This window comes from Ambystoma mexicanum, chromosome 13 (assembly GCF_040938575.1).
Source record: "Ambystoma mexicanum isolate Mex_15411 chromosome 13, UKY_AmexF1_1, whole genome shotgun sequence".
In the NCBI taxonomy this organism is placed as follows: domain Eukaryota; kingdom Metazoa; phylum Chordata; class Amphibia; order Caudata; family Ambystomatidae; genus Ambystoma; species Ambystoma mexicanum.
In genome coordinates this window covers 717244191-717265241 of record NC_090938.1, presented here as the reverse complement: position 1 = coordinate 717265241, position 21051 = coordinate 717244191, and the positions used below count along the sequence as shown (strand labels likewise).

General features: G+C 48.1%; 1 protein-coding gene across 9 annotated transcripts in view; it reads left to right on the top strand.

Annotated features, from left to right (window-relative positions):
• LOC138521784 (E3 ubiquitin-protein ligase TRIM39-like) overlaps positions 1–21051 on the top strand; it is a 196670-nt gene that overhangs the window by 142223 nt on the left and 33396 nt on the right. For 6 of the 9 annotated variants that reach the window (XM_069634864.1, XM_069634863.1, XM_069634865.1 and 3 more), the window contains one exon: positions 1738–2289. The exons of the other annotated variants lie outside the window; for them this stretch is intronic. In XM_069634864.1, the coding sequence (XP_069490965.1) occupies positions 1738–2267 (530 nt within the window). In that variant the 3' untranslated portion in view covers positions 2268–2289. The remainder of the gene's footprint in view (positions 1–1737; positions 2290–21051) is intronic. 9 annotated transcript variants of the gene reach the window in all.

The window sequence follows — 21051 nt, the reverse complement described above, 5'->3', positions numbered from 1 at the left end:
TCGTTCCTGTTTCTCTGGGTTAGTCTGTCTTTCTCTTTCCTGTTTCTCTTATTAGTCTGTCTCTCTTTCCTGTTGTTTCTCTGGGTTAGTTTGTTTCTATATTTCCTGTTATTTCTCTGTATTAGTCTGCCTCTATCTGTCCTGTTGTTTCTCTGTCTCTCTCTCTCTTTGCTGTTTTTCTCTGTTAGTCCATCTCTCTATTTACCATTTGTGTTTGTCAGTCTCTCTTGTTCCTGTTGTTTCTCTGTGTTAGTCTCTATCTTTCCAGTTGTTTCTCTGTGTTAGTCTGTCTCTCTTTCCTGTTGTTTCTCTGTGTTAGTCGGTTTCTCTCTTTCCTGTAGTTTCTCTGTGTTCGTCGGTCTCTCTCTTTCCTGTAGTTTCTCTCTGTTAGTCTGTCTCTCTTTCGTCATGTGTCTGTGTTAGTCTGTCTCTTTCCTGTTGTTTCTCTGTGTTAGTCTGTCTTTCTCTTTCCTGATTCTCTTGTTAGTCTGTTTCTCTTTCCTGTTGTTTCTCTGGGTTAGTCTGTTTATATCGTTCCTGTTTCTCTGGGTTAGTCTGTCTTTCTCTTTCCTGTTTCTCTTATTAGTCTGTCTCTCTTTCCTGTTGTTTCTCTGGGTTAGTTTGTTTCTATATTTCCTGTTATTTCTCTGTATTAGTCTGCCTCTATCTGTCCTGTTGTTTCTCTGTCTCTCTCTCTCTTTGCTGTTTTTCTCTGTTAGTCCATCTCTCTATTTACCATTTGTGTTTGTCAGTCTCTCTTGTTCCTGTTGTTTCTCTGTGTTAGTCTCTATCTTTCCAGTTGTTTCTCTGTTAGTCTGTCTCTCTTTCCTGTTGTTTCTCTGTGTTAGTCGGTTTCTCTCTTTCCTGTAGTTTCTCTGTGTTCGTCGGTCTCTCTCTTTCCTGTAGTTTCTCTGTGTTGGTCTGTCTCTCTTTCCTGTTTCCCTGTTAGTCTCTCTCTTTCCTGTTGTTTCTCTGTTTTAATATGTCTCTCTTTCCTGTTTCTCTGTTAGTCTGTCTCTCTTTTCTGTTGTTTCTCTCTTAGTATTTGTCTCCTTCCTATTGTTTCTCTCTCGCGCACATCTCTGCTCTGCTGTCTCGTTTGTCTCTCTCTCTATTTTCTCTGCAGATCTCCTTCAGTGACTCCTCTCTGCTTCTCTTCTCTACTCCCTGTCTCTCCCTCTCTTCCCTGCAGGTCTCTTGTACCCGCCTCACTGTCCCCTCTCTGCCTGCCTCTCTTCTGTGCCCCTCTCCGCCGTTGTGTCTCTCCCTCCTTACCTGTCCCTTTCTCGCTTTCTCCTCTTGCTCCTCTCTTTCTTCCCTTCTTGCGTTCTTCTCGGTTTCTTTTTCATCTCCCCCTCCTCCCAAGCCCTCCCCCCCCATATTACTGGCAGACCTGAATACCCCCATGTAGCCTGAGATGGAGAATGAGGAAGTTATGAGAATTGTGAGGGCAAGAGGGGGGAGAGTTCTCCCGTTATCTCTGGAATTTGGGGGTCACTTCGAGTTTCATTTAAGAATCGAGAACCAGCCACATTCCCATACAGGTGTCTGGCGACAGGAGGGTGTGATTGGCTGTCCTGTCCCTTTGGTATGATTGATAGGCTGTGATGTCACTGTTGGTGTGATTGACAGGCTGAGGATGTGCTGTGATTGGCTGTGCTGTCCCTGCTGGTGTGATTGACAGGCTGTCTGAGCGCTGTGATTGGCTGGTTTCTGAGCCATGCTTCTCTCTTGCAGGTGAGGTGACTCTGGATCCTGGCACCGCTCATCCCCGGCTCATCGTGTCCCAGGACGGGAGAAGCGTGAGATGCGGAGCCCGAGCCCAGCACCTGCCCGACACCCCCCAGAGATTCACTCTACACCCCTGTGTCCTGGGGAGGGAGGGGCTGAGCTCAGGGAGGCATTACTGGGAGGTCGAGGTGGGGGGCAGCCCGGGCTGGACCCTGGGGGTGTGTGATGAGTCTGTGCCCAGGAAGGAGGAGATCACAGCATCACCTGAGGGGGGACTCTGGGCAGTGGGGCTCCTGGAGGCTAAATACTGGGCTTGCACCTCCCCTTGCTGGACCCCCCTGACCCCCCGCGCTCCCCCCAGGGTCCTGGGCTTCTTCCTGGACTATGAGGCGGGCAGGCTCTCGGTCTATGATGCTCAGGACCGGGCTCTACTCTTCACCTTCTCCGGGGCCTCCTTCCCCCGCACCTTGCGGCCCTACTGCGAGACATGGTGCCCTGAGGGGCTGCGGATCCTCCCGGGGGCAGGAGGGGACTGACCGCAGCGGAGCCCGGCAGCAGGTAAGGGGGGAGGGGGGCTGTGTCTTGGGGGGTGGGGGCCATGACCAGCGGTGTATAAAGATGAGGGGGGGCACTCCTCGTCTTTGCAGTGTCTGTTATGGGGGGGCTCAGCTGCCAGTAGTTTATTTCTGGGGAGGGTTTGGGGGGGGGGCAATTGCTTCTTTCAGGGACTGCCCTGTGATGTTTAAGAAGTGCGGGTTACTTTTGCCTCCTTAGTGTGGGGGGGGGGGAGAAATGAGGGAGGGGGCTTGGGCACTGCCCTCTGATTGGGTGGGGGTGTTGGTTACTGTCCTGTATCTGAAAGGGGGGGCCCTGTTGATCGAGGGTCTTGGCGGCTCATCCGTCCCCCGCTTCTGCACAAGAAGGGCTTTTCAGTGTTAGGTTTATTTGCAGTATTTATCAGATGATCTCCTGCTATTGAGCCATTTCTTTGGAGTTCCACTTCTATGTTTTACCGCTAATGTATATGGACCTGATGCCAGTTTACTTTCGCGTTCACGGTACAGCCCGTTTTGGCGCGGCTGTTTCGGCGCAGGCCTTTTGGCGCGAGGGTCATTTGGACGCGGCTGACATTGCGGCCGATGTGCAAACAGCCCTCGTGCCAAGTGGGCTGCCTGTGCTAATGCTGATCTGGATGCACCTGTGGGGGGCGCCATAGAGGTAACGCTCAGCATTCTGACGTCACACCCCATTCCCTAAACCTGCCCAGGGACACTGTCACCTGTAAGAAGGTGGCATCTAGAAAATGAGAAGTATTTAAAATAGCACTTTATTGCGAGCAAACCTGCAATGTCTCCCGTAGAGTCTTTTCCTTCAGTAGGGAAAGAAAAATAGGCAGCACACTACTGGTGGTGACGAGGAGCGAGAAAGGCGTTGCTTTGTGTTCTTATACATCACTTCTTCGTGTTGGTTTTCTCGCTACTTTGAAGTGCCCTAGTAAGAGGTATTATTACTCCCACATGTAATGCTACTCTATTCATGAGTCAGGAAGATGAAAGGCGGAGTCCGCCCTGGCCTCAGATTGGAACTTGCAACGGGCAGGCTGCCCTGACGTCATAGACCAACAGCCTTTCACTCGTGAACTATCCATCTGGAGAAAGCTATCCATGACGTCATAGTGCACATGTGTAGTTACTATGTATGCTTTTATATCTATCTTAACTTTAATTAGAATGTATGAACTTGCGATATTTTTTATTATTTGTTGATTGTATTTCAAGGATATTGGTAATCTGGTTTTACATAGTAATGTATAAAATGTATGATTTTAACCAAAAATACATTTAAACAAGAAAAGGTAGTCTACATGGTGCCCGGTGGTCCATGGATTGAATGCACCCCGACTTTTGGGAGCTGCAGTTATTGGGCACTATTTGATACACATACGTGGATTTTGAACAAAATAACTCGGTTTTGTTTACGGCTGTTATATAGCACAGTAATAATGCATATACATTAGCTTTCATTTTAAGCTTTAGTTCGCTCTTCCCTGCTGCTTTCACTTCCCAAAAGCCCCCAGTTGCTAAAATGAGCCTTGCTCGCAGTGTGCAAGCTTTGCACCTCCATTCCAAGGATTCATCTCCATACATTTCCCGCTCGCAGTGTGCGAGCTGTGCAACTCCATTCCAAGGATTCATCTCCATACATTTCCTGCACGCATTGTGCGAGCTTTGCACCTCCATTCCAAGGATTCCTCTCCATACATTTCCCGCTCGCAGTGTGCGAGCTGTGCACCTCCATTCCAAGTATTCCTCTCCATACATTTCCCGCTCGCAGTGTGCGAGCTGTGCACCTCCATTCCAAGGATTCCTCTCCATACATTTCCCGCTCGCAGTGTGCGAGCTGTGCACCTCCATTCCAAGGATTCATCTCCATACATTTCCCGCTAAAGTGAGCCTCGCGCACAGTGTGCGAGCTGTGCACCTCCATTCCCAGGATTCATCTCCATACATTTCCCGCTCGCAGGGTGCGAGCTGTGCACCTCCATTCCCAGGATTAATCTCCATACATTTCCCACTCGCAGTGTGCGAGCTGTGCACCTCCATTCCCAGGATTCATCTCCATACATTTCCCGCTCGCAGTGTGCGAGCTGTGCACCTCCATTCCCAGGATTCATCTCCATACATTTCCCACTCGCAGTGTGCGAGCTGTGCACCTCCATTCCCTGGATTCCTCTCCATACATTTCCCCCTAAAATGAGCCTCGCTCACAGTGTGTGAGCTGTGCACCTCCATTCCAAGGATTCATCTCCATACATTTCCCACCTCCATTCCAAGGATTCATCTCCATACATTTCCCTCTGTTACATTCAGCCAATCAAAGCACAATGCAAGATATGTTTCCAAGCTTAAGTGAATGCAGGTGTGATCCTCGTGTTACGTGCTGTTTGCATATTCCTAGCAGCTATACATGCTGCAGTCGGGGCTTTAGGTGGGCCTGGCCAGAGATTCAAAGCAGCCAAAAGTTCAAGCCCACCCTTGCTGCATTAATAGCATTTGGACCTCTATGCCTCAAACGCAACAGTACAAACATGTCACTAATGATAAGCAAGCACGCTCTCTCCCAGACATGATCTCGCAAGCGCCACTAGGTGGCAGATCCGGACCAAAGAGGCACAATTAACAGAATGAACTCGCACCCAAATGTCCCAGCGCCCTGCCGGCTGCGTCCAACAGGGTGCGCCGAAACATGACTTGCGCCCGAAAGGTCGCGCCGAAACATCTCGTGCCGAAACGGTCACGGCCAAACGTCCTGCTCCGCTCGTTAACTGCCACTTTCCCATTCCCTAGCCAACACTGACCCCTACTGGAAATTGTAGGAAGGTTTTTTTGCAATCTTTGGTAGGGCTTAAAAAATGTTCACATTTGTTTTAAAAACTTCGATGGGTTTCTTGGTGTTATCTCGGTGACATCCTTTCAAACCACGTGGTCTTCAGCTCTATAGCTATTTTATTGTATCCCGTTACACAGCTGCACTAACTACATACACATTCATGTTTGCAATGATCTGCTCCTTTCTATGTTTGGATTGTACTTATGTCTCACTATTGACTCAACTATCAAATCATTATTTTATTTTTTGAGAGATTTTCTAACTACTTGCACTTACTTCTGACCCTTCCCCATCTCTAAACATTTGCATAAAACTTGGATAATTTTTCTCTGTGCTACTGTTACCACCTTATCTTACTTTCTTCAATAAATATTTATATCCTCTCCAGTTTATCACATTAACAGTGTGCGTGATATATATTCAGTGAAGAAAACGTTGTTAAAGGGACGTTATGGTTTAGTTGCTCCAGATAAAAACCCTTGAAATAAAAAAAAACAACACTGCATAGAATAACAACACTGCATAGAATAACACCCAGGACATCAAAGATGACATCACAAATGGCATCATCGATGACATCACATTTCCTGAAAAGTTCTTTTTGTTAAGTGACAGTAAGCAGTTTAAGCATTACCTGGAGGTACTGCATTGAAATATGGCAATCATACTTAGAAGGTGCTATTATATGTAACCCTTCACCTTGCAGCATGTTCCTAAGCTAATTTCCTTGGGGTTTGGCCTGAGCACATGGTGCCCACACATGGAACAGTGAGCAGGAACCAGACAGATCATACAGTTTGTATCCTGTATATGTGTGATGACTGACTCTAATCTTAGAGTCATTCGCTGGCTGTAGTAGTTGCTTCCCACTTACTAGATGTTACCCGTCTGTGCGCATCCGCCCACGTGTCTAGTAATTCTTGTATACTTAGCCCGTGGCTACAAGTTTAACATTACTCAAGGTCCTGATAGGCTTGGGTTTATAATCTTCTAGATCTACTCCACTGGTACAGTCCATGCTGGAGCCATTGCCTATATTCATGGACTGTTAGATTGCTATATTATCCACAGGCAGTTTCTGTTTGAATGAGGACATTTTGTGATCCATGGACTATTCATGAGATGCCCACCTATGACCCTTCAGATATTGATAGCAGGTCCCTAAACACAGCCCTTTGTAAGGACTTTGTCAAGATTGTTACACATCAGTGATGTCATCGAAGATGCCATTTGTGATGTCATCTTTGTCCTGGGTGTTGGTCTGAGCTGTGCATGTGGGGCCATGAGTTATGGTTGCATAGGTTACCATAGAATCCTGCCCCTGCCTTCAAACATTGGGGCTCATTCTGAGCCTGCCGGTCTGCAAACAACGGTGCCGGTAAGCTTACTGGCACCGTTGTTTCCGGACCAGCATACTACAGGTCTGCCTGCCGGAGTCGCCATGCCCAACAGGTCTGACCCTGCCGGGCACAGAGCCCCTGGTAGGCAGACCGTCACGGAAGCACCGGCACCATACTCTTACGTCCCGCCCCCTTCCCTCCATACTGCATGGGTGTCCTTGCAAGGGATGGGAGACAGAACCTTTTTCACCAGAAAAAAACCTTCTTCCCCTTAAAATGTAGAGGCTCGCAGGGGTTCGGCCCTGGGAGCATGCGCTGCCCTGACTCCGCCCTCCGACGCCACACCCCAGTCTCCTTTTCCACATCGACTGGAATGGGTCGAATTCACCAGCGCTCCTGGGTTTGGCTTCGGCCATGTAATTCCACGCGCGGACACTTCTTCTGTCTTTTTTTTCTTTTTATCACAGGTACTCGGTCCTCAGGCATCATGCTCCTCCCCGGCGCATGTCGACTTCCACAGGGTTCAGCAGGTGTCCATCCTACTACGACAGGCTCCTCCCTTCTTAAGACCCCCACGCCCTTTGCCTACGTTGCCTTGGCCCCGACCACAGCTGGCAAGCTTTTACAGCGTGCGACGCTCTGCCATCTAAGGCGCTGAAGAACAGACTTGTCAGGTGGAGGGAGCTCTTCCAGAAATCGCCTCGAGAGGACCTCAAGGACTTTGTCTTTACCGACCCAGGCCCAAGTTGGGGCCCTTGTTTTCCATCACACCCCGCAAGGGACACTCCTTCCCAGGGACTCGCCCACGCAGGAGGGACCGCTCAGGTTCTTGCACCGAGGCTGCTTCAGCTACCGGCCTGCGGGCCGTGGGGTCCTCGGATCCTCCCGGTGAAAGTTTCGAGGCACCGGAAGGTTCTTTTACCAGGGTTACACTGAGGGGCCACGCCCTAATACCAGCGATTATGCAGAGGGGGCGCCTAAACGCAGCTCTACCGGCCCCCCAGGCCAAGGGTGCCACACCTACCGGGCCTAGGCCCGAGGAGCGGGTTAGGCCTCATAATCCACACTCAAGAGCTCTGGAGGAGCCTGGGCCCAGTGAACCGAGCAACACGATTCAGGCACGTGGCAGGCAGCTGAACAAGATGGCCGCCGGGCCGGACATCAGCACCCATCCAACATCATTCCACAAAGTCGGCGAAGAACGAGTGTCAAGGTGGGACTGGCATCAACCAGGTACGTGGCCTACGGCCTACCCCTCATTTGCGCAGGGCAGCTTTCCCGTGCGTCCATATGGGCAGAGCATGTGGCGACCCCAGCAACCCGCCGCGACTCCCTCTATATCGCCTACCACCTCTTCAGGGACCGAGGACATCTTCTTCCTAAAGTTCCCCGGGTTTATGAAATCATCCCAGATGGGGGATATCCTCGGGGCTGCCATCAGGGAGGTCCTCCCTACAATGCTAGCGGCACCACACACGCCTCTGCTGATGCCCCCGGCCCTGGCACAGCCTCTGCCGCCTAGCCCGGCCACTCAGCCCATTGTTCAGGCGTTTCCTCAACCCCTTCCATAGCCTCCAGCTCCGGTATCCGCACCTCAGCCTCCGGCAAGCAACACTCCACCTCCTCCGGCACAGGATCCTCCTGACCCCCAATACACAGAGGAGGACCCAGACACTCCTTCGTCGGCCAAGGCCTTCCACGAACGTCTGGCTGGACTAGCGGAGTATCTACGTCTGCGGCAGAGCAGTCAGCAGAGGGGGTCCTTGCAAAAGTACTCACGAGGCACCCCTGACGCCTTGACGCCAAATACAGGCAGATGGAGGGGGATACACTCTTTCTCTCCTCCCATCCTCAGCCACGCACCTCAGTGATATCCGGGCATCACTGTACTCCAAGCCCCAGTCGTCCTCATCTTCGTCATCTGCGGCGCTGCTAGGCATGGAGGAGAAGACCTGGGAGGCATACGAGAAGAAACTGTATTCTAACGCTTCCTTGCATCTTTGTCAGGCCAACGCAACGCCATGCTGGCGGCCGCTAACCAGAGATTATGGTGGGAAATCGCTGAGTTCCTCCCAGAAATCCCCACGCAGAGCCAATCACGCTTTAAGGCAGGGCTGGCCGAGGCCAAGCTCGTGGCACAGGACATCATGGAATCCACCGTGGCCCACATTGATACCTCTGGCCGTGCCATTTGTATTGCCACGGACATGACAAGGACAGCTTGGCTCTGGGCCACAAAGTTCAATCCGGACGTCCAGGAGTGCATATTGGACCTGCCATTCGAGGGGAGTGACCGCTTTCACTCCACCACGGATGAAGAGCTGGACAAAAAGAAAAACAGCTCACAAACGGCCAAGTCTTTATCCATCCTGACAAAGACCACGCCCAAATCTTACACCCAGTCACAGCAGTGCTCTGACAAGGGGCGCTCATTTGGAGGCTTCAGCGACTTCCAGGAACGGAGGTCCAGGCAGCCAGAACGCTCGCCGACCCCACATCAGCGCAAGCAACAAAAATGGGGGGTTATAGGGGGGAGTAAGGGATTTTTCCAGTTCCCCCCCTTCCTCAGCAACAGCCTCTGAGGGAAAGAAGGCACGACACGCCCCTCCGGGTCCATGTGTCACCAGTGGGGGGCAGGCTTGCTCTCCATGTGCATTTTTCGCGCCAGAACTTCGCGGACCCTTGGATCCTCTCAGTAGTCTCCACGGGGTACCGCCTACCTATCCCTGCTTCTCCTCCATCCTCCCCTCAAGTTGGGACAGCAACTCTTTTGTCAGAGATTCGGTTGCTCGTACTGAGCCAGGCCATGGAGGAAGTCCCAGTCTCCCAGCGAGGCTTGGGCTTTTACTCCAGGATTTTTGCCATTCAGAAAAAGAACCAGGCTGGCCTGAGGGTTGTACTGGTCCTCTCCACCCTCAACCTCTCCTTACCTCTCCAAAGATTCAAGATGGTTATGCCAGCTTTTATTGCGGAGACACTGTGCAGGGGAGACTGGATGTGCTCCCTGGATCTGAAGGACGCGTACCTACACGTTCCGATTTGGCAACCCCATCATTCTATCCTCCCGTTCAGGATCATGGGCTACTATTTCCAGTACAAGGTCCTTCCTTTTGGTCTTCACCAGACTCATGAATACGGTGGCTGCCCTCCTCAGGGCCTCCACATCTACTCATATCTCGACAACTGGCTCGTCAGGGCTACATCTCCGGAAGCAGTTCACTCCTCCCATGTTCTGACCATGCTGCACAATCTGGGCTTTTCGCTCCATCTCAAGAAGTCGGAGCTGCAACCCACGCAGACTCTGACCTTCTTGGGCCTCATCTGGGGGACACGCTCCGAGAAGGTGTTTCCCAAAGAGGACAAGTTCACGGCCATCAAGAGGGCCACGTCCCATTTCCTCTGCAGACAGGCGACCTCAGCCTGGTGGTACCAACATCTCCTGGGTCTTCTAGCAGCGGTCCTATTGGCCGTCCCCCCACACAAGACTCAGGGTGAGGAGGATACAGCTGCACTTCGCGGCATCATGGAACCAGGAGCGGGGCTCTCAATCCGAGATAATCAACATTCCTCCATCTCTCCACCTGGACCTCACATGGTGGTCCAGGGACTGCAACCTACGAACGGGCAAGCCCTTCCGAGGTGACATCACCACGGACTCCGCTCTCAAGGGCTGGGGAGCCACCCTGGAGGATCTCTGGGTCCACGGCACCTGGATTCGACAGGAGCAGGCTTACCACATCAATTGGTTGGAACTGAATGCCATCTGGCAGTGCTCAGAGCTTTCCTTCCACGTCTCAGGGGCAGGGTTGTCATCATCCAGACAGACAACTCGACCAGCATGCACTATGTCAACAAGTAGGGAGGGACCAGATGCCCTCCACTGTGCAGACTGGCCATCCGCATGTGGCAATGGGCCCTGGAAAACGACATCTACCTCACGGCAGTCCACCTTCCAGGGGAATCCAACCTGGAAGCGGACAGGTTCAGCAGGCTGGGAGAGGACAACTACGAGTGGCAGCTAAACAACCTTGTCATTCAGGAGATCTTCCACAGATGGGGTCTCCCCCAGGTGGATCTCTTTGCCACCTAGCACAACAAGAAGAGCCCTCAGTTTGCCTCCTTGCAGGGACAGGGCCGCGGCTCCCTGGGCGACGCATTTCTTATTCAGTGGAATGGCATGACAGCGTACGCCTTCCCGCCCACTCCACTGATTCATAGAGTGATTTGCAAGATCGAGTCTCGCCAGCTCAACATCATTCTAATCGCTCCATGGTGGCCGGCTAGGCCATGGTTCTCGGAGCTGCTGAGCCTCTCGGAGATGCCTCTGATTCACCTCCCGACGGGCCCAATGCATCTTCTAGCGCAGAAGGGGGGCAGAGTCGACCACCCCGTGCCACAGAAACTGGCCCTCACAGCGTGGTTCCGGAGCAGGTAACGCTCAGTCACCTCAACCTATCCCAGGCTAATCTGGAGATCATACAGGGCGCTAGGAGCAAGGCTACCAGGGCCCTGTATAAAAAGTAAGTGGACCAGGTTCTGCCACTGCGTAGATTCCAAGGAAATCGACCCCCTGGCATGTGCCTTGGATGACGTGCTCTCTTTCTCGGCGCACCTCGCCCACTCAGGCGTGCAGCTGGACACCTGCCACACTTACCTCTCAGCCATCAGGGCCTACAGAAACTCGGAGGAAGGGGTCTTCTTCTCCTCCTCCAATCTGATTGTCAAGAAGCATTTGGCTGGGCTCGCAAGGCTCTATCCGCCCGTCAAGAGGCCACACCCTTTGTGGGACCTGAACATAGTCTTGGGCGCCCTGGCGCACAAACCGTTTGAGCCAATGGGGTCCGCGGACATCAGGCTGGTCACCATTAAGACGGCCTTACTAGTCGGCCTCACCTCGGCTCGCAGAGTCAGCGGAATCCTGGTGCTTGTCGCCTCACTTTCAAAGTTCGCAGACAAGTATTTGAAACCGTATGTTTTGGAGATGTACTCCTACCTGCAGGACACCACGGAGGTCATTACCTTAATCGAAGACTACCCATTCGACAACAAACGACAAATCTTAGTCAGTCTCGATATAGTATCTTTGTATACTTGTATCCCTCAGGACATCACCTTAGAAGTTCTAGAAGAGGTACTGCAAACTAAGAGAACAGAAGGGGATTGTCCAAACAGTTTCAAACTGTGGTGTGCGACTATGTCCCTTAAAGAAAACTTTTTTAGTTTCAATCAACAATTGTATCATCAAGTACACGGCACGGCCATGGGGTCATCAGTAGCTCCAGCTGCAGCCAACTTATTTGTAGAATTCTTCGAAAAGAGTGTTATCTATAATCCCACGAATCCATTCCTAAATCATCTTCAGATTTGGAGGCGTTTTATAGATGAAATCCTAATGATTTGGGATGGTGACATGGTATCCTTTGGAGAATTTCAAGCATGGCTTAACGAGCAAAATCAATTCCTCAAGTTTACAGCTACCACGAGTACTGTTGAAATCAACTTTCTTGACCTAACAATATGGTCTGACGACACTACTAACACACTTAAAGTCAAGCCGTATCACAAGCCTACGGATCGCAATTCTTTCTTACAGTTTAATAGCTGCCATCCGAGTCATACTAGAAATAATTTACCAGTGGGTCAATTTCTCCGTCTTAAGAGAAATAGTTCAAGCACAACTACCTTCGAAGTAGAAGCGGCTAATTTAAGTTCCAAGTTGCTGTTAAGAGGATATCCCCCAAAAATTATAAAAAGAGCTCACAAACGAGCTAAAAACAACAACAGGGAAGCTCTTCTTGAATACCAGACAAAATCTAAAGACAATGATCAAATAGTGTTCATAAGTACTTTCAACACGCTTTCCAATCAAGTGAATGCCATTATAAAACACAACTGGCACATTCTTGACTCAGGAGAATGCCCTATTCCGAGACCAGTGTGTGCATTCAAAAGAGGTCAAAATATTAAAGATATGGTTACTAGGAACGACATATCTATACACCTGCCGCAGATGACACTAACTGAGTCCTGGGGGTTACCAAAACCCATTGGACATGTACCCTGTGGACACTGTAGTTGTTGCCCGAACACCAAGCGTACAACGCAAGTAGACCTGGGGCTGGAAAAACCTTGGCAGCAAAGACAATTCACTAATTGCAATTCACAGATGGTAGTATATGCGATCTGGTGCCCTTGCCAAAAAACATATATCGGCATGACGGAAAGGAAAATAAAGGTAAAAATTACAGAACATAAAAGCTGTATCAGGAATAGGAATGTCGCAGCCCCGCTTGTCGGTCACTTTCTGGCCACGGACCACGTACCTGAATCTTTAACATGGAGTGTCTTGCTACAAGTAGGTAAGGGCAACAATACAACATCAAATAAGAAAAGACTTTTTGAAAAAGAACAACGTTTATTTTTTCTCTGCAACTCAGTCGAGAAAGGGCTCAATGAACAGGTTGAATGGAATAAATTGTGAACGATATTCATGAAGCCCCAGGATTTAACTTGGCATTCATATAAGAGACATTTTCTCTTATGGCTGTGTCAGATAGACGTTCTCCTATTAACTATATGTCACAGCAGTGTATAGCGATATGCCCAAAACACGAGTAAGTCACAAGTATTATCTAATCTAGATTGTGACAGGCGGGATCAATATATTACATCATATGAATTTTGGAAGCAGAAGCCACGCCACGTTACTATTATACAGCTTGTTTAACCTGCACAAGGATCGATTATGCACAGGCTTTTATGATGCGAATCATATTATTCAAATTATTCCACAGTTCTGATGTTATATAGTAGTGAAGGGTTTCCATCTAAAATCTACAGTGCGACAGACACTTTTTAGTGAAACCCATTTTCAGTTACAAGATGGCGTGCATATTTTTACTCATAGACACTGTTGCCTTTGCCGTCTTCGATTTCTAGGACCGCATCGTTTGGGCTTTCTGTGTTTTGGCAGCATTTAGCTACCTGTTCATTCAGCAGCGTGTCATATTGCCTAATGGTGACCTAAAACTAGCACAAGGGGCCACTGCGGACAAGAGAACGCAGCTAGAATCGAAGCCGAGTACGAGCAACCTTAAGTAAGTTCTGCATGCACCAAAACGAAATGGGGGTTTCGTTGCACATTATTGTTGTGTTTTCTCTCAACGTTGCTACCGGCTGGCAGGCGCTTTTCCATTGACAGTCGGAGTGAACTTGTTTCTTTGCTGTTCCGTCCTTCTCCCCCTCCCGTGTTTCCTTTGATTTAGGTGATCAACGAAACAAGTAAACTGTGTGGGGGTGGTCTCGCAACTTTCTATTTTCACTAGACCGGCACGGCGACAAAACGCATCCCAGCCACTACAGACACCTGAGATCAAACATTCCCAGCTTAAGGTCAGTCGAGTTGCACACCGTTAATAAGACCATATCACTTCAGCTATTCAAGCACGGTAGAACCAGTGTGATAGAAACACCATACATGTATAGACAAATTTGTGATACGAACAGAAGTTGATAGTATGCGCTTGGCAGCAATGAATGGAACTTGTCAGCGCACTTTTGGTTAATAGAGCGTTCCTATAATAGGCACGCGATGTCAACAAATAACCCAGTTTAGTTAAAAGATCTTGATTTAGAGTGGTTTGAGTCATGGGAACTAACTTTAATAGAATATTCCCATCTTGCTTTAAAAACTTCATAATTGTAGCAGATAACACCGTGTTGTTACTGCCCTATCATTAACGAGGCTTTGCCTTCCCACTTTCTTTCAGGGGATTTTACTCCTGCACACGAAGACGTTTTTGTTACTCCCGCAACTATTTACCAGTTGACTGTGAGTTAACCCTTCAAGGTATTTATAGACCTGGAGGTTGACTAACTACAATAATCAGTGGTTTGAATCACAATATCTGACTGATTTATTTGGGTGTCTTTGTTTCTCTCCCTTTTTGCTGTGTAGGTTGGCGTTATACAACAATAAGAGCTTCCTACTAAATACTGCCCCCCCCTGTTTGTACCAAGTTACATGGTCAATTTTTGAAGTCTGTAAACAATTGTAATGCCAATTGTTGTTCATAGCACATCACCCCTGAAGAATTTCCCGGTAACAACTCTCTCGAAGGAGAATGGGAATGAAACATGTCGGGTCTTTTTCTGTGAGAAAGATGTCGCAGTTACAATAAGGCATTGAGAGTCGCTTTGGATCCAGAACTAGTAATAGGAAATTATCAGTTACTAAGGAGATCCAATTTAGACATCCGTACTGTGGGCTAATCCAGGATGCTAATGCTTTTTTATATATATATTTGTTTGTCATTTGTGCTGGCTATCATATAATTGGATGTTGTTGTTTTAGTCGTGCAATGACCACCACAATAGAGCAGTATTTGTAATCATAATCGTTTTGTTCTGCTTTCTTGACGTTTTTTTGTTTTGGTGGCGGTAGTGTTTTCACGTACACATGGAATTCTAGGAGCACTTCTCTTTTTTCCACTTATTCCTTATTAGTTTTGCATTTAGTTATGGATTGTTCCTGCTCGAATACATCGTTATTATTGTGGTCGGTATGCTATTTTTAAGAAAAGAAAATTAAATTGATTTTTATAACATGTAATTTTGCAATAAAGTATAATAATATGTATATTTTTTCAACCACAGCTGTCAGTGTAATTTGTTGCAACTGAGGGGGTGTAGCAGCAAGGTTTTCAAATAGTTGAATTTGTATTCCTAAGGGAGCAGTGACGAGAGGAGCTAGGACCCTTCTGTTTTTGACAATACGTTTTATGTGGGCACCGTCCTAGGCCTCTCTTAAATAAAAACCCAGTCCTTCTCTAGTTCTATGGCTTGTCGCCTCAGAACCATATACTACCTTTCACAAGGACAAGGTGGTCCTGCGGACACACCCAGCATTTCTGTCTAAGGTGCCATCTGCTTTCCATTTGAATGAGGAAATTGCCCTTCCTGCCCTTCCTACTTTTTTTGCCGATCCTAAGGACGAGGCACAGAGTTCTGCACTGCCTACATGTCAGGCGTGCCCTGAAATTGTACCTTGACAGGACCAAGGGCTTCCGCAAGTCAGACACCCTATTTGTCACTTTTGGAGGTACAAGAACAGGCTATCAGGCCTCCATATCCCGCTGGATAGTCTCGGCCATCAAAGAAGCATACGAGGGCCAGCATAAGCCCCTTCCGGCGAACATATACGCCCACGCAGTCGGGGCCAAGGCAATGGCCATCGCATTTCAGCGCCATGTCCCGTGGCAGGTCATAAGCAGGGCAGCCACATGGGCCACTCCCTCGGCTTTCTGCAAGCATTACTGTTTGGATGCCGGCTCCAAATCGGATGCAGGTTTCGGGTAGGCGGTTCTCAGGAACCTGTTTGCTTAAGGAGGGTCCCATCTCCACCCTGGGGCTACATTCAGTTGTAATCGCCCATGCAGTATGGAGGAAAAGGGACGGGACATAAGAGTAATTATAAGTTACTCACTGTAGTGAATAACATACTCTTAGTCCATAGTCCCCTTTCCTCCATATGTCCCACCATCCTCCTCACCCCCCCAATAATACTGGTGTCATTAGGCAATGGTAAGGCTATTGTCGATGCATCTATGGGGACTGAGGTGTGGTGCCGGCGGGCGGAGTCAGGGCAGCGCATGCTCCCAGGGCCGCACCCCCGCGCGCCTCTAAATTTAAAGGGAAGAAGGTTTTTTCTGGTGAAAAAGGTTCCGTCTCCCGTCCCTCGCAAGGGACGCCCATGCAGTATGGAGGAAAGGGGACTATGGACTAAGAGTACGTTAGTCACTACAGTGAGTAACTTATAATTTAGCAACGGTGCCGGTGCTTCCGTCGTCCCACTCCCATAGAGTTCTATGGGACTCTATGGGAATGGGGACTTATTTTACTGGCGCCTGACTTTCCGGGCCGCTGGGGTTGTAATCCCCCGGTGGCACCGGGAAGTCAGGTGCTGGTAAATATTTACAGGTCTGGCGGCAACCCGCCGGTATCACCGGCACGGTTACCACCGGACCCGTAATGAGCCCAATATCGCGAAAATTATTAGATGTACATATCTTTTTTTAAATATTTCTTATTCTAACGTATATGTACTTGTAGCATCGACAAAAGTAAAATCACATAAATTAAAATTACACTTAGCTTCTCCAAGGATGGTTATAACTTCCTTGGTTCCACTACTTACAACATTTGTTGTAAGTCAATAGCTCATTAGCGTTCATAGCAATCTGTCACTTAATGATACCACACATTAATCTCCGCCTACACGTGTTTCAGCACATAGGGAATGAAAGTCAGCTATCCTATGGTGAGCTTCTTCAGGGATATTCCTTATTTACAGTATAAGTCTAATACTTGTACTTTTTGTAAGAAGAAAGATATGATAGAGACATTAAGCCATTGGGTAACAGTTTGCAACTCGCTAAAAGAAATGAGACAAATTTATTTAGGAGAATATTTTATGGGTGAAAGTACATCGAGTCCAAGCGAGTGGTGGGGTTGGGTGATAATTGGAGAAAAGCCAGGTTTAATGATTGCAGAGTTTAAATGTATTGATAGTGCTAATGATGAAGAAGGAATTGAATGAAATAATACATGTGTAATTGTATATGTTTATATTTCTTTTTCTTTTTTATGTTTTATGGTTCTTTTTTAATATGATGTAATCATGTTAAAGGTTTTGTTAAACCAATAAAACATTTTAATAAAATAAAATAAGTCTAATAATAAAAAGAAATATTGATACATTTTTTGTATAGAAATCAAATTGCATAGACTGATATGGGGGGGGGAGAATTCAGGAAGGCATTAGCATAACTGTGTTTTAAGTATGTAAACACTCAAATAGTTATCCAAATAATATGCAATGTATATTTACTTGTGATCATTCTTGTCATAATCAAAAAATAATTTTAAAGTAAAGGTCCGACCTGTACTTCATGAATTATCTAATGTTCGTCTGCAGTCTCCAACTGTCTCTCAAATGTGTGTGACCTGCAACAAATTCATTTTTTCAGAATATGTCCATAATTGGCCTGAACCCATTCTATTCATCAAGTTGGATATTTACTCACTGGAATCTATAGTCGCTCTCTTCTTTGGATTCCTGATCAATTTCTTGCGCTCTGAGTAATTTTTAAGTTCGTAGCTTGCTCACATTCCTTCACTGCATAATTATCTTTATTGTCTATTCTATACGGCATATCAGTGTATACAAACTCCTGATAGGTTTACCAGTTGCCTACTTCTTACCTGGTTAGATGCTGGGAGTCTCCTCTCTCCTGCAGCATGATAACCACGGTTGTGATACCCTAAACACAAAGTTTGGTACAGCTGTGTCTCTCCTGGACATTGCCCGCTGTTTCTTTGTGCTTGAGACAAGTGTCTCAGCACTGCTCAGCGCAGCGTCTGTCTGGGCTTGATACAGCAGTGTTCATGCACTGCTAAGTGTATCTCAAGGTTTGGTACAGCAGTGCCTCTCCTCGACATTGCCCAGTGTCTCTCTGAGCTTGGGACACCAGGGCTCAGTATCTCGCTCTCTCTCTGCTTGGCACAGCGGTCTTTCCTGCAATGCTCATTGTTCCTGAAGATCTTCTTCGTCGCAGTACTGTCACCCTTGGATACAGTTACGGAATTAGCGTAATACATAGGTCCGTCCTCACAATTGTTATTCAGCAAGGAACATGGGGCCAGTGATGTTGGGGTTGTTACTGCTGAGGGGAGGCTGTGACCCAGGTGATCGTCTTTGTCCCTAGAAGGGGATTTCCTTCCTATGAGGTCCTCTTGCATATTACCACCTCTGGGGGTATTATTGGGTAGCAGCCTCACCCTCCCGGGACCCATAGGAAAGGGTTCCCCATGGGGTGAAGTGATGACACCTGGAGTATCGTCGCACAACCCTTAGAGCTTGATCAGCAAATTACCCGCCCTCTCGATATGCGTGTTCCTCATACTAAGAAAACAACTGCAGTCTCCCCAAAAAAGGGCAAACAAATAGTTCAATGATATGTCATTTGAGTTTCAAGGCGCGACAAGACAAGGGAGGACAAGACAAACGATCTTACTAGGCCATGTGTCATTCAGATCGTGCAAGTGCAGGGGAAGGGAGAGGGAGAAGTGCCGAGGAGAAGGCTGGGGGGGGAGTGCAGTCAGGGCAGCATTGCTCTGAGTAAGTGCAAAGAGGCAGGGCACTGTAGAGGTTACAGTTACAGCCACTAAGTGTGCGGTAAGCCCACAGGCAGTGCAGGTGAGACTGATCACAGGGGGCTGGTACCCAGTGAGACTCTGAGGGTAGCCAAGCAACCAGTCAGTGCAGCAAACAGGTAGGTCAGCAGGGGAGGGTGAGAGAGAGAGCGGCAGAGAAAAGTAAAGTCTTGAGCTGCTTCCTGAACTTCAGTTCATCCGTCTCAAGTTTGATGAGCAGGGCAGGGAAGCCATTCCAGAGGGAGGCACCTGCATAGGAGAGAGATCTACCCCCCACTCTCTGCCTGGAGAAGCGTCTGACCCTTAGAGAGTTGGAGGTAGCTAAGCAAAAGAGCTCAGGAAGGAAGGCATTTTGGAAGAGAGAGTTAGATGTAAAGCAGGCCCCGGCCCCAGAAAGCCATGTGGACGATGCAGAGGGTCTTGTACTTGATCCTTGCAGCCACCAGGAGCCAGTGTAGAGATTTCAGGGCTGGAGAGATACGGTCACCGGACTTGAGGCCAAGGTTAAGTCCTGCAGTCCTGTTCTGGATTAGATGAAGAGGGCAGAAAGTAGAGGAAGGTAGATTGAGAAATAGGCTGTTGCAGTAGTCCAGCCTAGAGAGAACCAGGTCTCTGGAGACAGTGATGGCCTGGGCACTCAAAAGAGAACGAATAGAAAGCTAGAAAGATTTGAGGAGACCCCAATCTGAAGGCAATAAACTATTCTTCAAAATCCAAGCTGGAGGCTGCTATGTGCCGATTGAAAGGAAAAAGAAAGCTTACTCCAAAAACCTGTAGCATAGGATTCCGCTCCCAAACCTTCAAGATATTCTGGGAACTGAGCACCAGCCTCAACCTTCCACTACTTCAGTCCCATCATAAAATCTTTCAGAGAAACTACGAGCCATTTTCTAAAACAATCCACCCAATATGAGCCTTCTGACCCTCGAGTAACATGCTATTTCCCAATACCAAACATACCATTGCCCAAAGCCCCCCTCCTAGTACACTGAGTAACTGCTTCTATCAATACCCTCTGGAAGACATAACCAAAATCGTCAAAATGATGACAGCGTCTGGCACTCAAGTTGCACCCAGGCCTGCTATCATTGTCAAAGGTGTACCGCTACCTTACCCACTCCAACATAAGATTCGGAATAATACCCCCAGCATTTAAACTAGACTCTGCACCTACTAGACAACAACCAATCAGGTTTGCAACATTTCAGACTAATTTCAGCCTCCCTCATCCTCGCAAGGAAAGATTTCCAAGACCTTGGACAGGAATAACTCTGCCATCTTGATCCTGCTGGACCTGCCGGCAGCATATGAAATGGTAGAGCACGCTCTCCTCCTAAACCGACTCGCTCCAGTATGGGTTTAGGGCCTTTGCCTGGCTGACAGGACAACATTGGTGAAATTGGGGGCGTTGAGAACAACCCCCTCCACCCTGAAAATTGGTATTCTCTGGGGATCTACACCATCGCCCTGGATGTTTTAACGACCAGCATCCAACCGCTAACTGCCATACTGCAGCTGTTCTCACCAACCTCGATACAAGACTGGATGCCAAGAAATCGCCTATGGCTGAACTCAAGCAGAAGCGAAAACCTACGTTTAAAATTGCAAAAGCATTCTTGAGACCCCTTAAGGTGCAAGTTGATGCCTTTAAAATTGGTAATTCTGTCCAGCATCATACAGTCTCCATGATCATGTTATGGTGCAAGGTCAATCTATTGTGGTCCGTACGTTGAACTGGCTTCATTACAACTCTTTAAGAGCATGCAACTGAGCTAATGCAGACATAGCCGAGACAGCTTAAACCAATTAATGCCCTCCATCTCCACTTTTAAGGCCCCAGCAGCCAGTGATTTGAACCCCATCAGCCAAGAAAAATGGCCCAACTAAAACAGAGAGCTACTCGCAGCGGGGTTAGGCCACACAGAACCAGCTGCAGACATTGCTCTAAGCTCCTCTGAACATCCCTAAGCCCTTTAAATCAGCAGGTGCTTCAAAATATGTATCTGGAGTGGACAAGAGTGGAGTCCAAAGTGCAGTGTGTTTTGTGTTGAGGCAGAACAAGGGCGCACACCACTTGCTTGGTATTAGTGGGCATTTGATGATTAGTTGTTGGATTTCAACTCCTATAGGTTCTAGGGGATGAACTACACATAATATGGATTGTCCTACAGCAAACAGTGAACAGGGAGTACCACCTTAGGGCCCGATTCATGGAATCTTTTGCACAGTTCAAAGTGTACTGCTGAAAAGTAGCTTTGCACTGCCAGCACAAACCCTGATTCATGGAACTGTGCAAAGTGTATTTTTGCAGTGCATATTCAGTGCCAAGTTCATTTTGTACTGCAAAAAGTACTTTGCACTGCAAAAATACACAGTT